This window comes from Panthera uncia, chromosome D4, assembly GCF_023721935.1.
Source record: "Panthera uncia isolate 11264 chromosome D4, Puncia_PCG_1.0, whole genome shotgun sequence".
NCBI classification, from domain to species: Eukaryota; Metazoa; Chordata; class Mammalia; order Carnivora; family Felidae; genus Panthera; species Panthera uncia.
In genome coordinates this window covers 25,727,938-25,742,713 of record NC_064807.1, presented here as the reverse complement: position 1 = coordinate 25,742,713, position 14,776 = coordinate 25,727,938, and the positions used below count along the sequence as shown (strand labels likewise).

At 35.2% G+C, this 14,776-nt stretch overlaps 1 protein-coding gene across 5 annotated transcripts in view; it reads left to right on the top strand.

The window, feature by feature from the left end:
- AGTPBP1 (ATP/GTP binding carboxypeptidase 1) overlaps window positions 1-14,776 on the top strand; it is a 160,398-nt gene that overhangs the window by 43,736 nt on the left and 101,886 nt on the right. For all 5 annotated transcript variants that reach the window (XM_049653537.1, XM_049653190.1, XM_049653318.1 and 2 more), the window contains 5 exons: window positions 632-699; window positions 3,836-3,899; window positions 4,343-4,489; window positions 6,654-6,785; window positions 9,519-9,612. In XM_049653537.1, coding sequence (XP_049509494.1) covers window positions 632-699; window positions 3,836-3,899; window positions 4,343-4,489; window positions 6,654-6,785; window positions 9,519-9,612 — 505 coding nt within the window. The remainder of the gene's footprint in view (window positions 1-631; window positions 700-3,835; window positions 3,900-4,342; window positions 4,490-6,653; window positions 6,786-9,518; window positions 9,613-14,776) is intronic.

Sequence of the window (14,776 nt, the reverse complement as noted above, 5' to 3'; positions counted from 1 at the left end):
CCTTTCTACCTTTCTTATCTTGTCAATCAAAGGAAAAGAATCGTGGAGAAGCTCTAGAAACCTTTAAATAGAGGAAAATGTATACTGTTCCCCCTGCTCCCAATCTCAGTGAGATAAAAGGGATTATTTGGGTGATCTGATCTCCAGAGTCTTGCAGAAGCAGCTCTTCCCTAGTTTTGTATTTTTGTGTAATTCAGAATTTTAAAATGGTATTAGTTCAGTAAAAACATTTGAAAATGGTACTAGGTTTTTGTTTTCACCAATTTTGACTAAATATTTTCTAATTCTAGTCATAAAGATAATAAAGAGGCCTACCATTACTACTCCTACCTCACCTGCAGTTCTGGTATCTACACTTTACTGTTGATTTTAAGATTACAGATGGATTGATAAGGATTCATCTAGTTCATGATAGGAAATGTGATCAAATGCAAGGAAGGTCTTGTAAACTGAGATCTGGAAGTTCCCACAGAGTATAATTAGCAGTATCAGAGGGAGAAACATCTAAGAACCAATTTAGAATGTTTACTAAATCAATGGAGTCCTGTGGATTCTACATTAGCTATACAATAGAATTATATGTAATTTTTTTCTTTCATATCTTAGAAGAAAACTTTTTTATACCTTTCAGAAAAGACAAGGAGAGAAATGACAGCCAAAGGTTCTACAGGAATGGAAGTTCTGCTGTCAACCCTAGAGGTAAATCACTGACAGGCTTTAATTAATATAACTATTAATACCAACCAGGACTGAAGGAAAAAATGTATATATGAAGTATAAAAGTTTTATTCTAGAGGTAAAGCCAATGAATGGAAGTTAGTTTTATGTTTTAAATGATCACTTGGAACGGTGGCAGAAGCATTCTAACATATATTAGGTAAACCTCTAAGTATATTCCCTGATGATTATCATGTAACCATATTTTAAATTTTAACATGCCATTCCAGTTGGTAATAAGAAAGCATTAGCTGGAAATAAATGATTGATGTTGGAAATTCTCATTTATTGTGTTAGGTGATATATATTTGTGATTTAGTTTACTGCATGTATTGGTTGAATAACTATATTATGTTGGTAATAATTAAATTTCTATCCCAGTGTAAAATTTTTGGGTGGAACAGCAGGATATAGTCAGAATCAGGATTTTAAATTTTATTCAGTGCGGTGTTAAGAGTGGGGAGTGAATACATTGTATGCTTTAAACTTACACAGTGTTATATGTCAAATTATATCTCAGAGCTGGAAAAAAAAAAGAACAGGGAGTAAGTTCATGTTTTTTGGTAGGAATCACTTTCTATTCAAAATGATATGTCATTTTTCCCTAAATTGATTCATCAGTTTAGAGTAATTTCAATAAAAACATTAACAGTTTTCTTTCTAAAGTCCGATGGGAAAATAAAAAGCAAGAGTAGAAAGGACATTTCTGAAAAAGGAGAGAAATGAGAAAAGACTTGCTGCACCAAATATCAAAGAACACTATAAAATTTTAGTAATTCAGATAGCTTAGAAATTGTGCATGAGTAATAGACATCAGTGTAATAGAAATTCTGGAAATAAATAAAGATCACATGGGAATTTAATATCATCTAAGAAAGGTAGCATTTTAGATCAGTGAGAAGTGGAGGGATTACTTACTAAGTGGAGCTCAGATAGATTAGTAGCCACTTAGAAAAGTGTAGCGGATCCTTACTTCCTACACCAAAGTAAGTTCTATATCCAGCAAAGATTTAAGCTTGGAAAATAAAATCATAATACTAGAGGAAGTAATGGGAGAAATCTTTAAATAATCTTTAAACAGGGAAGGCTTTTTTTTTTTTTTATTAAAAAAAATTTTTTTTAATGTTCATTTATTTTTTGAGAGACATAGAGAGACAAAGGTTGAGCGGGGGAGAAGCAGAGAGAGAGGGAGTCACAGAATCTGAAGCAGGCTCCAGGCTCTGAGCTGCCAGCACAGAGCCCAACATGGGGCTTGAACTCACGAACTGTGAGATCATGACCTGAGCCCAAGTTGGACGCTTAACTGACTGAGCCACCGAGGTGCCCTGGAAGGCTTTTCTAATGTAAAAAAAGACTCAGGAGTTATAAAGGAAAATATGGATAAATTCAACTCCATTAACAAAAGTACATAGGAAAAAAACACCCTAGACACTTGGCAAACTGAGGAAAAAACATTCAACTTGTGTAACTTCTTTAACATATAAAGAAGTTTTACAAATGAGTAAGGAAAAATTAAATCAGTAACCCAATAGAAAAATGTGTAGACGTTCTGGACAGTTCCCAGGAAAAGAAACACAAATGGCACTTGAGATTGAACACCATTTGTTTTGTTTGTTTGCTTGCTTTATCACAATTTACTGAGGTCAGCAGGGGTGGGAGGTGGCAAATTACATATGGGAGACTTGTCTGGGTAAGGCCTAGACATGACAATACAACTTCAATTCAGGTTCCAATGGCCTGAGCTCAGTCACATGGCCCAAACCTAATTACAGAGGGCTGGAAAATGTGGTTTGACTGTGTACCCAGGAAGAAGATGAAATCAGTTTGCCAAACACGTAATAATATTCTGCCATAGTCCATTATTCTTTTTAACAGATGTCTGTCTGGCCCTCTCTTCTTTCAGATTCCTCTCTAGTGAGTTGATGGTCCATTTAATATCTCCAATGCTAAGACAAGGGTTTCTGGTTAATGCATAATCCTCTAACTGGTCTAGATGTGGCCTTTTGGTTCCATTAGTCTATAAGCTAAAATGGTGAAGCAGAGACAACACTCATTCCCTTTTGGAAAGGGGAAGAGTAAGAGACTCCTGCCAGTCACTGATACACAGCACTTTTGAAATTCCTCTGTATAAACATTGTAACATTCCTCTACTTTGGGGGTGAAGAAATTCTCTAAGTAGGTCATAATTCTGCTTTATCTGTGGTTTTCTTGATCCAAGCATCGCTTTTAATAAGAGAAATGTAACCAAAGGAAAGTATTTAAACATTTTCTCTTCTTAGATTGGTTGTCCAGACTTTGGGAAATACTCTTCCACATTGTTGGTGGGAGTGTAAATTACTCCATGAAGAGCACTTTGGTAATATTCATCAAAGTAAATGCTCATATTCTTTGACCCAGAAACTCCAGGAATTCGTCCCATATGGAGATGTACTGGATTCCGTATAAACATGTACTTAATTTTTTGTTACAGTTTTTTAATAGCAAAAGATTTGAAAAATTAAATACTCCATTAGTAGGTGACTGGTTTCATAAACAATGGCATCACCATATATAATGGATTATATCCTGTAGCCCCTAAAAAAGAGTTAAGAAACCATTTGTTCATACATAAAAATATCAATGTATAGAATAGTATCCATAGGGGAATATCATTTGTAGAAATCTGTGTATACACCTCCATTTACATGGATTTCTTTTATGTGTGCACATTATCTTCGGCTGGATACACAAGCAACTGGTACTGCAGTTGCCTTCTGTGAGGGGAGCTAGGTGACTGGGTAGTCACCATATGTACACTGTAGTGCCTTTCACATTTTGATTCATTTATTTGTATTTTCTGTTTGGTAGAAGATGATGAATTCAAATGATAAATGAATTCCTCTTGTAATAATGTTGGTACTAAGAAAATAATAGCTCAGATGACCTGCAAACAGTCTCCTGGGCAAGAAGAAGCTCCTGAAGTGATGAGTGGGAATAGTGGAAGCCCAAATACATTTGTTCTCAGAGAAATTGGAAGGGTCATTTGTAAAAATATATGTAGTTCACAACAGGAACAGAAAAGGTTTGGGAATCACAGATTTACAATGGTTTAATACAGCAAATAAACTATTTATTTCAGAACACGAAAGATCTTCAAACTACACTTAATATCTTAAGCATTCTTGTTGAGCTGGTGTCAGCTGGTAAGTTTTTGTTTCCTTTGGTCTAATTTCTGTTTGTAAACAGTGATCAACAATGTATTATGTGTACTTTATTTGGAATTTTTTGATACTCATATAGAGACAGTTCTGAGTATCAGAATTTGGAAGCCGAGATGTCATACTCTTACTGTTGCTTTGTTTTTGATTTGAGGGATCTTCCAGTATCCCTCAAACCACTCCAAAACCCATTTCCAGAGCCTTGAGTGTAGAATTTTGGCATCACTTTTATTTACTCCTTCTGCTGTTTTTCTAACTAAAATACTAAATGAAATGAAAGAAAATTTGATTTTGAGGTATTTCATTTCAGAAGTCATCTCTTGAAGTATTTCTTGAATGCTAACAAGTTGTGATGTTTTTAATATGTTATGGGAGGATTTGCTGTTTAAACAATTAAAAACAATCTTTTTTTTTTTTTTTTTTTTTAGGTGGAGGTCGAAGAGCGAGTTTCTTGGTCGCCAAAGGTGGTTCACAAATATTGTTGCAGTTACTTACGAATGCTAGCAAAGAATCTCCCCAGAATGAGGAGTTAATGGTGCAGATTCATTCTATTCTTGCAAAGATTGGACCAAAAGGTAAGGGTTTCACTTGTGTGTTCATCATAGAACCATTTGTGACGTTGATTCTGTGTGCCTTGAAACTTGGTCAGTTTTGAACATCTAAAATGGTACGGCTTTTTCTCAGTCTTAGCTATGGACCACTTTTTACAGTCAACTGCAGTAGCCTGCAAGAATGGGAGATCCTAAATTCACGAGGAATTCCTTTGCGTAGGTTGGAAAAAAGGAAGAAAAATATGTCAAAATCACAAGTGTGTCTTAGTGTATGTGTGCCTGCATTTGTATGTGTGTAAAGGACACATATAGCATGGATATTGTTGGAGCTGGAAGGAGGGAGTATGGATGGAAATGCTTTGAGGAACATGGAGGTGAAATGTGTTCACTTTTCATTAATAGTCATATTTGTACTGCACAGTCTCAGTGCTTAAAAAGCTGATGACCTAGTCAAGATCAAAAGAGATATAAAATATTGTAAGACCGATTATTATAACAGTTAAGACCTGCAATATGTTAAAAAATAGAAATTGAGAAAACATGGGATTTGAAACAAAGGTGATTTAGGTTAGGTTAACAGAGAAAGGGCATCCTTGGAGTAGAACCTAAATTCAGTTTATAGTAGTCTAGCTACACAGATTAAAATGATTCTCTGAACTCTTAGTATAGCAATTTTTTAAGAGTTCTGCCATTGCCTTGTGGTGTACCTATGAGTTTTAAACTTTGAAGCTTTTGGTTAAACTGTTTATTCTAAAAAGTGTTTACATATGTGTATTCAGTGTATTATTATGTATTTCATACATATCCTTACTGTATAAATATTTAATACTTTAACAATTGTTCCCTCAAAGCATCTCTGAGATGACTTTAATTTTCCAGTTGTCTTAAGGGCCTTAATACTTAAACAAATATTCAGTTAATGTAAGAAATATGTCAACTTTTATTTTTCCTTAACTCTCATATTTGAAGTTTAAGTCTCCCTGCTGAGATTTTTGCTGTAAATGAGAAATAAAACAAGAAAACCTTATTTCATGATGACTATTGTTATCTCATGCTTCCTCCTTTTTTAGAGCTTTCCTTTGCTTTTCATGAAATTAAGACATTCATGAATTTATATTTGTATTTCTTTAATGTCTCTTCTAAGTTATGGTTTATTTTATTGTCTTCTGTACTTTTAAATTTGTGGTATCTCCTTTATTATTTGTACTAGTTTTCCATTTTTGTTATTCAAGGAAATTGTGCTGTAATTCTTTGAGTGACTTTCTATACTTTTTGTCTCCCCCCCCCCCCCCCCCCATGGGAGTAGTTTTTCCTCAGGAATGTTTAGTTCTTTTTGATGTAAAATTCCTGTTGTTAATGAAATAACTCTGCTTGCTGGTCCTGCTTATTTTCTGTGTTTGAAATCTTAACATTATTCTTGTTATCCAGATTGTTTCTTAGACTATTTTAATCTCTTTGTGAGAATAAAAATCCAGAACTTTTCTTTTTCTCCTTTTCTGTGTTGAATTAGATCCTTTAGAAACTTATTTGATAATATTTGCTAGATTATTTTTTACTTAAGCTGTTTATATTTTCATTAATTTATATTCTAAGTCTGAAAAATATGGTTAATATGAAATAAATAATATTGGTAATGGACATTTAGATTCTTTATAATTCTCCCTAACCTTGTGATGGTGTTCCTTTGAATAATGTATGTAGTGGAGCAGTTAAATTATTCTTTCATGACAGTCGAACTTTTTCAACCTCTGTCCCTGTGTGCTGTCCTCCCAACTTGCCCTTTTGTACTTTCTTTCAGGCCATGTTTTAAAAGTTTAAGGAATCTTTTAAAATTATGTAAGAGGGGCGCCTGAGTGGCTCATTCGGATGAACATCTAACTCTTGATTTTGGCTCAGGTCATGATCTCAGGGTTGTGGGATCAAGCCCTTTGCCAGCCTCCTTGCAGAAAGAACTTAGAGTCTGCTTAAGATCCTCTCTCCCCTGCTTGCGCACTCCCTCTAAAAAATAAAAAAAAAATAAAAAATATACAAGAAAGCAATTCCAATTTTAGTTACTTCTGGTCAATTTTATGTGTGATAATATGAATTCATAATATAAGTTTTTAAATTTTCATTGCTTTATGACATTTTTATTTCATTCAGAAGTTATACATGGCTAAAATGTGTTTGTTCATTTTTTTTTTAACAGACAAAAAATTTGGAGTGAAAGCTAGAATTAATGGAGCTCTGAATATAACTCTGAATTTGGTCAAACAGAATTTGCAGAATCATCGCTTGGTTTTGCCTTGTCTTCAGCTTTTACGAGTATATTCTGCCAATTGTAAGTATTTTAGGGCTGCTTTTAGTTGACTCAGTGTTGTCAAGTTACACAAAATGCAAATGGGGAAGTACCTAAGCTCCATAAATCTCTAAAAATTGGAGACAAGAAAAGAGAATATTTAATATGACTCTTGGTAACTCCTAACCCCATGCCACAAAAGTGATAAGTGGTAGGAAGGTAAGTTGACAAAATCTTGAGAATTCTCATTTCCTGCCGTTTGTAAAAGCCTGTAGTGAAGGGGATGAATAGACAGCCTGTGGGAAGATGTGGAAGAATAGGTGAGTGTTGGCAGCTAGAAAAACTGCTGAGCTTATTTGGATTTTCACAGATGAGAGGAAAACTGAGAGGGAAAGCATGTGGTAGCATAGTCTCCTAGAGCTAATTACCTTCAGCAATCAATAAGGAAGTAGTGGAACAGAAGAAAATAGTATAGGAGCCTCCGAGGAAGCTGCAGAGAAGAGGGATCACAGAGCGAAAGCTTCCTAGCACGCACACACACACACTCTCTCACTAATATTAGGTCCCAAACCTAGGAGGTGTGAATTTTCTTTCTATTCCCTGACTATGGGATTGGAGTGGTTAACAAGACACCTTGAAATTGAAATTGTAGAGTACATGATATGATGTACATGGAGAGTACATGATTCTGCCATATCATGGCAGAATATCATTGTAGAATAATGATAGTCCAAGTGGTAGAGATGTGTGTGTGTGTTTGCGTGTATGTATAAAAATGTGCGTGTATATGTATTTGTCGATAGCTATACTTTGACACTATGGCTAAAGGTGAGCTCATAGGAAAATAGCTCTGACCACTTAAAGAATTAACACTAGATAATTTAAAAAGAACAGAAGAAAATGAATGAATTGGATTTCTAACCAAAGAAGTTAAGAGAGCAATAAACACAAGGAAAGCAGAGGAAAAAGCAGGAAAAGTACAGGAAAAAGAACACCCAGTTGATGTAAAAAATAAATTGATTGGATTAAAATAATACTGTAATAGTGATGTAATGGGGCAGATGGTAGCTATTCTGATGGTGAACATACCAAATGTATAAACTTATCAAATGATTAAGTTGTATACCTGAAGCTAATGTAACATTGTGTATCAACTACACTCAAGTAAAATTAAAAAAATAAACAGGTAAACCACCAAATACCCCAATGAAGGAAAAAAGAAGACAGGGCAGAGGTAAAATTAGAAGGGATAATGGAAAACTAGATACAGAAGAAATTAAAATAATCATACAAAACTTGAGCTTATATTTTTGGTGGCAACATATTGAATTTACCACTAGAAGGCTAGTAATGGTTTATCTATAATTTTTAAAAATCTATGTGTTCAGAGTTTAAAACGTTAGGCACAATTTTCTGGATAGGTAGTTGTGTATTCTGTGTGAAACTCTGAAGTTGTTTCCTCTTTTTCCCCCACCACAGTTGCTTTGGTTGAGGTCTCATCACCTCTCACGTAGACCACAGCCTGCTAACAAATGTCTTTCTTTCTTTTTTTTTTTTTTAATATGAAATTTATTGTAAAATTGGTTTCCATACAACACCTAATGCTCATCCCAACAGGTGCCCTCCTTAATACCCATCTCCCACCCCCCATCAACCCTCAGTTTATTCTCAGTTTTTAAGAGTCTGTTATGGTTTGGCTGCCTCCCTCTCTAACTTTTTTTTTTTTCCTTCCCCTCTGCCATGGTCTTCTGTTAAGTTTCTCAGGATCTACATGTCTTTCAAATCTGTCTTACCCACAGTGCTGTGGGATCTGACCTGTATTTAAAATGCATGTCTGATTGGTTGTTCCTTTTGGGCAATTCCCTGTAGTTGAACAAATTAACAACTTCTGTCTGGTATTATATCTTGCTTTTTTAAGTTTTTTAAATATTTATTTATTTTCTGGAGAGAGCACATGTGCACAGGGGAGAAGCAGAGAAAGAGGGAGAGAGAGAGAGAATTACAAGCAGGCTCCACAGGGTCAGCATGGGGCCTGACTTTCGGCTCACACTCAGGAACCACAAGATCATGCCCTGCTGAAGTTGAATGCTCAACTGACTGAGCCACCCAGTCACCCCCTGATACTGTTATCTTTTAATGTGTGACTTTATACCCGTGCTGTTCACGGACTCTGTTCTGTTTTCCGTGTTATCCCTGTCTCCAGAGACATTCCCTTACCGCAATTCCTGTCCTTGCTAGCTCCTCTTCATTGGTAAAGACTGAGCCCAGGCATCAATTTCTACAGAGATACCTTCAGTTTCATTATGGATTTGGGGCTCCACACAGGTGTAACCTAAACAGCTTACAACTCTTAGTTATTTAGAAAATAATGTAGTAATGATTTGTTTATTGTTACTGTCATGCTCCTCCTTACTGTGTTCTCACTGTTTTTGTCCTTGAATCTCCATGACCTTGTATTTAAGAGTTCTCTAAATTTATTGAAGAAACAAACAGAGCAATTTAAAACTATTTTTTTTTGTAGTAACATTGTGTTGTTTTATATAACTTCTTTCATAATTTCCCTGTAAGGTAGTAAATAACTGCTTCCCCCTCTCCCCACCCCCACCCCCAACCAAATCTTCCCTTCAAGTGATTGGCTAAGGTGGATGTCATGAGGCCTTGAGTTCATATCTGCTACAGAACTTGTGTATGTTTTTGGCCATGTATTACCAAGAATACACATTTCTATTTATTGAGGTTTTAACATCATTTTACATTCTTTCTTCCCCCTCCTAGCTGTGAATTCAGTATCCTTAGGGAAAAATGGAGTTGTGGAGCTGCTGTTTAAAATCATTGGACCATTTAGTAAGAAGAATTCGGGTCTCATGAAGTGAGTAAATGCTTTGAGTATAAATAGAGGTCTATCTTTTGTTATTGTGGGCCTCTTCTTGATCTGCGCAACCAGCAGGTTGAGTTATATTGTATCGAGGGTCCTTTCTTAGTTCTTAGTGATTTTATTATGATAAAGATTTTTAAAATATAAAGTTTAATCTTCAAAGGTGTATCAAAATTAGAAAGCTTTAAAGTCATTGAATATAGTGTTATGGAAATTTAGATGTAGAACATTCCTAGATACTAGAAGAGGAAAAACCTCATTGACAGAGTAGCATTCATTCAGAAACATTTATTGGATGCCTACTATATCCCCTACCCAGTTTTGCAGTCTTTCAGTGACTGCATCCTTCATTCTTACAATTATCTGAACATATTTTAAATTTATACATTTCTTTTTTGTCAAAATAATGTCTTTTTTTTTCTTGAGATATGTATATTCCAAGATATATATCTCTTCATTTGTAGGTCTTTCAGCCTCAAAAATGAAAGCAGTTTCCAGTTATTTGGTTATATTTAGTATTTTTTTCTTAAGCCATATTCTTTAAAAAAAATACTGAGTTTTTCAAAGATACCTGGAGTTTATATTATATTAGAATGATTATCTTGAATTAGGTTTATTAATCACTTACTTGATTCAACAGTTATCAACATTCTGCCATTTAATCCCCCTTTATACTTTTATTTATGCTGAGGTATTTTTAAGCAAATCCCAGATGCCATTCATATATTTTATTCATATATGAAATTCAAATATATATATTTCTGTAAAAAAAATCCGAGATATTTTATCATTTTTCCCTAAATACTTCAGTATTTAACTCTACTAAATAGGGACTTAAAAAAATAACCAAAATACTAAAATCATACTCAACCAAATTATTAATTCCTTAATATAACCTAAAATCTATTCTGTGTTCATTTTTCTCCTGTTGTCTCAAAATGCCCTTTTTTTAATGGGTTTGTTTGAATCAGAATCCAAACAGGACACACACATTGTTCCTTGTCACATTTAGGAAATTTCCAAACCTACACAAAAATAGACTAGAGGAATTACAGACCTGTGCAGAACTAGAATAGGACCCTGTGATGTACCCACCACCCAGTTTCAGCAGTAACCAACATTGGCCATTTTTATCTCAGCTTTCCCTTCCTTGTTCTTTCTTTCTTTCTTTCTCTTTCTTTCTTTCTTTCTTTCTTTCTTTCTTTCTTTCTTTCTTTCTGTATTTTGAAGCAAATATTGGCTGTAACATTTGTTCTGTGAATTCTTTAGTATGATTATCATCAGACACAACTTTTTCCTTTTAGTGTTTCCAGAATATTGTTTCATTGTCCAGCAGTATTAATAATCCCTTAATATCATCTGATACTTCCTTTATTTAAAAAAATTTTTTTAATGTTTTTATTTATTCTTGAGACAGAGACAGAGCGTGAACAGGGAGGGGCAGAGAAAGAGGGAGACACAGAATCTGAAACAGGTTCCAGGCTCTGAGCTGTCAGCACAGAGCCTGATGCGGGGCTCGAACCCACAAACTGTGAGATCATGACCTGAGCAGAAGTGGGACACTTAACCGACTGAGCCACCCAGGCGCCCCTGATACTTTCTGATCGTCTTTGAAATGTCTTTTTTTACAGTTGACTTGTTCCAATCAGGATCCAAATAAGATCTGTACATTTTATTTGCTTGCTGTGTCTCATAATCTTTAACAATCAGTAACAGTTCCCCTGTTTTTTGGTTCTGTTTTATTTATTTGTTGAAGGACCTGGGTGATGTCTTGTAGGTTGTCCCAACATTCTGGATTAAGATGACTGTATCCTGGGGTCCTTTAACATGTAGGTATATCCCTTGAATTTCCTGTAGACTGATAGAGCTAGAGGATTGATTAGATTTGGGTTCATTTTTTCTGATCAAAATGTTTCAGATGTGCTGGGTACTCTGTTTTGTACTACTTGAGATCACTGAGTTTAGGTGATGGCTCTACTTTCCACCTAATAATTTAGCAGTATTTCATGACATTGTCTAGATCCATTATTTCTTTAGGGGTTGCAGAATAGTGACTTTTCTAATTTTCTCATTCTTTCTACTTTTATTAGCTATGGTTCTTTTATGAGAAAGAATTTATCCACATCAACTATTTTACCACATTTTACAAATAAGTTCAGAACATTTCCAGTCTTTCCACTCTTTTTAAATAAAGGTCAAATATTTCAGCTTTTACCCTTTTAGAAAATGGAGCTGACTGTGCATATTTAACATTCATTAAATATTGTTTGGTGGGATGTCTTAACATATTTACTTATGCAGAGATCATACACAGTCCTAGAGCATCTCATGAAATGTAACAAAACAAAGAAAATGGTTGTATCACAATTAGTAAAACCAACTTATAGAATTGGTGTAGTGTAGTGAGTGGGCTCTGGAGGCAGGAGGAACTGGATTTGCATGTCATTGACTGGCTCTAGGTACGAAGTAGGTTACCTTACTTAAGCCCCGGTTTCCTGTCTGTAAATGGTAACATGGACCCCTACATCAGAAGTTTGGTTTGAGGATTTAATGAAATGATTCTTTTTTTTTCTTTTTTTTTGCTTTTTAAAATTTTTTAAATGTTTATTCTTGAGAGAGAGCACATGCGCACACATGAGCAGAGGAGGGGCAGAGAGAGAGACACACACACACACACACACAGAATCCAAAGCAGGTTCCAGGCTCTGAGCTCGCAGCACAGAGCCTGACGCAGGGCTTGAACCCACAAGCCGTGAGATCATGACCCGAGCTGAAGCAGGGCGCTCGACCGACTGAGCCACCCAGGCGCCCCGAGATGATTCTTATAATGATCACAGTGCCTATGAGTGCAGTGTAGTTAGTTTCGATAACTAATGTAGTAATGAGGGTGTGAGTGAATTTTAGTACTAAAAGTATATTCTTTATTTTTTAATTTATATGCCATTTCTCCCCTTGACCTATAAAGTACTTTAAAAAAATTTTTTTTTTAAGGTTTATTCATTTTTCAGAGACAGAGCGTGAGCAGGGGAGGGGCAGAGAGAGGGAGACACAGAATCTGAAACAGGCTCTAGGCTCTGAGCTGTCAGCACAGAGCCCAACGTGGGGCCCGAACTCATGGACGGCGAGATCATGACCTGAGCCGAAGTCAGATGCTTAACTGACTGAGCCACCCAGGCGCTCCTAAAGTACTTTTTAATTTATCTTTTATCTCATGGTTTTGATCTCATTCTTAAAGTCTACATTAGTCTATTCTAACCAGTTACCAAATCTAATATAAAATGTTCCTAGGAGAAACAGAACATTTCACAAATGTCATTAGAATATCCAATATGGGAATATATCCAAAATTATGTAGAAATAGTGGGTATAAGCTTCTAAGCAAGGAATAGAGCTATCTAAATTATCCCTTCATTCCTTCCTGTATTTATATTTAAAAACAAAAAACAAATTTTTTACTTTATTTTTACTTTAAAAACAATAAACAATTCATTGGCTGAGCATCAGTATCTCGATGTCTTTATCATTTTTAATAATCTTAGGGTCTCTCCCTTAATTATAAAATTTTGACATATAGAACATTTGTTTTGCTGTTCTTCCTCCTCTGAAATAATGCTCCATGTTTTTAGAGGAATAAGATTAGGGTTATTATTTATGTTTGAACGGTAGTGCAGCCCTTGAGGATTTCCTTCCGTTTCCAATTTTAGGTTTTAGATATATGCACTGTTAATCCAGAAGGAAGCAACTTAGGGCGCAGTGGGTTCTTGAATGTCCCAATAAGGATTGAGCCCCTAATTTAAAGGAAATGTGACTTCATGAGAACCTGGAGCTAAAGCTTTCTTCCTTTACTGCTCCTAAAGGAAGAAGCCATAGGCAGCTTTTTAAGCCATTCATTGTTGGTTGTATTATTCTGTTTGGGACATAGGAAGATTAGGAAAATATATGAAGAAGTATAAAATAGTGAAACTGAAGAATTCTAATCTGCTAACATAATACAAACTGTGCATTTCAATAAATCTGTTATTCTAAAATTCTTTTGTAAGTTTTATATTATAAATTTGTATTATATGTGTCAGAGAATTCTAGAATTTTTTTGTGCTGAAGGTTTTAAAAATAACCTTTTAAGTAACATTTTGGTAAAAACATCAAGAGGACTTTGCACTGAACTTCATAATTTCTTTTAATGTGCAGCTGTGGAACAAGCATGATGGGCTTTGGCATCAGAAAGAACTGGGTTCACATCCCAGTTTTGCCAGTATTGAAGAATAAACATGAACCCAAAACACATGTAATTTAAGGATTAGAAACTGTCAGAGACACTTTTATTTGGTTCAAAGAAAGACAGACTGTTTCTCTAACAGTACTCTAGGATTTTTATATTTTGAATAAAGACTTAACAGTAGATTAAGTCATTGCAAGTGATTGCAGCTAAGTGATTGTATTTGTTTCCTAGAACTGTTGTAACAAAGTACCTAGGACAAATTTTGTGGCTTCAAATGACAGAAATTTATGGTCTCATAGTTCTGGAGGCTGGAAGTCCACAATCACCCTTTCGGCAGGGCCACTGCTCCCTCTGAAACCTTTGTGGGAGAATCCTTCCCCGCTTTCTAGCTGGTGGTTTGTTAGCAGTCTTTGGTGTTTCTTGGCTTGTAGCTGCCGCTTTTCAATCTTGGCCTCTCTCCTCACGTGGTGTTCTCTTCTTGTGTGTCTGTCTTCAGATAGTCTCCCCTTTTCTTATAGGGGCACCAATCAGGATGGATTAAGGGCCACTACTCCAGTATGATCTCATTTAAACTAATTACACCTGCAGTGACGATGTTTCCAAATAAGGTCACGTTCTGAGGTACTGGGGGTTAGGATTTCAACATCTTTTTTGGAGGAAACCAGTATTTCTGATTTCATAATTTTCTTTCTCAACAAGAGGCCTGTATTACTCATTGTTCATAGCACCTAGTTTTTATGGGAACCTAGGCACATTATATTCTGAAATCTTTGGTTTCTTTATCCATAAAATGTGCCAGTTCTATGGACCAGGATTGTTTTAAGAATTAACTAAAAAACACATATATGAGGCACCTATAATAATTTCTGGCACTTATCAGCTCTTCTTTTCTATTTTGTACTTTGTATTGGCATTTCCCTTGGAGTATCGCTTTAGTTC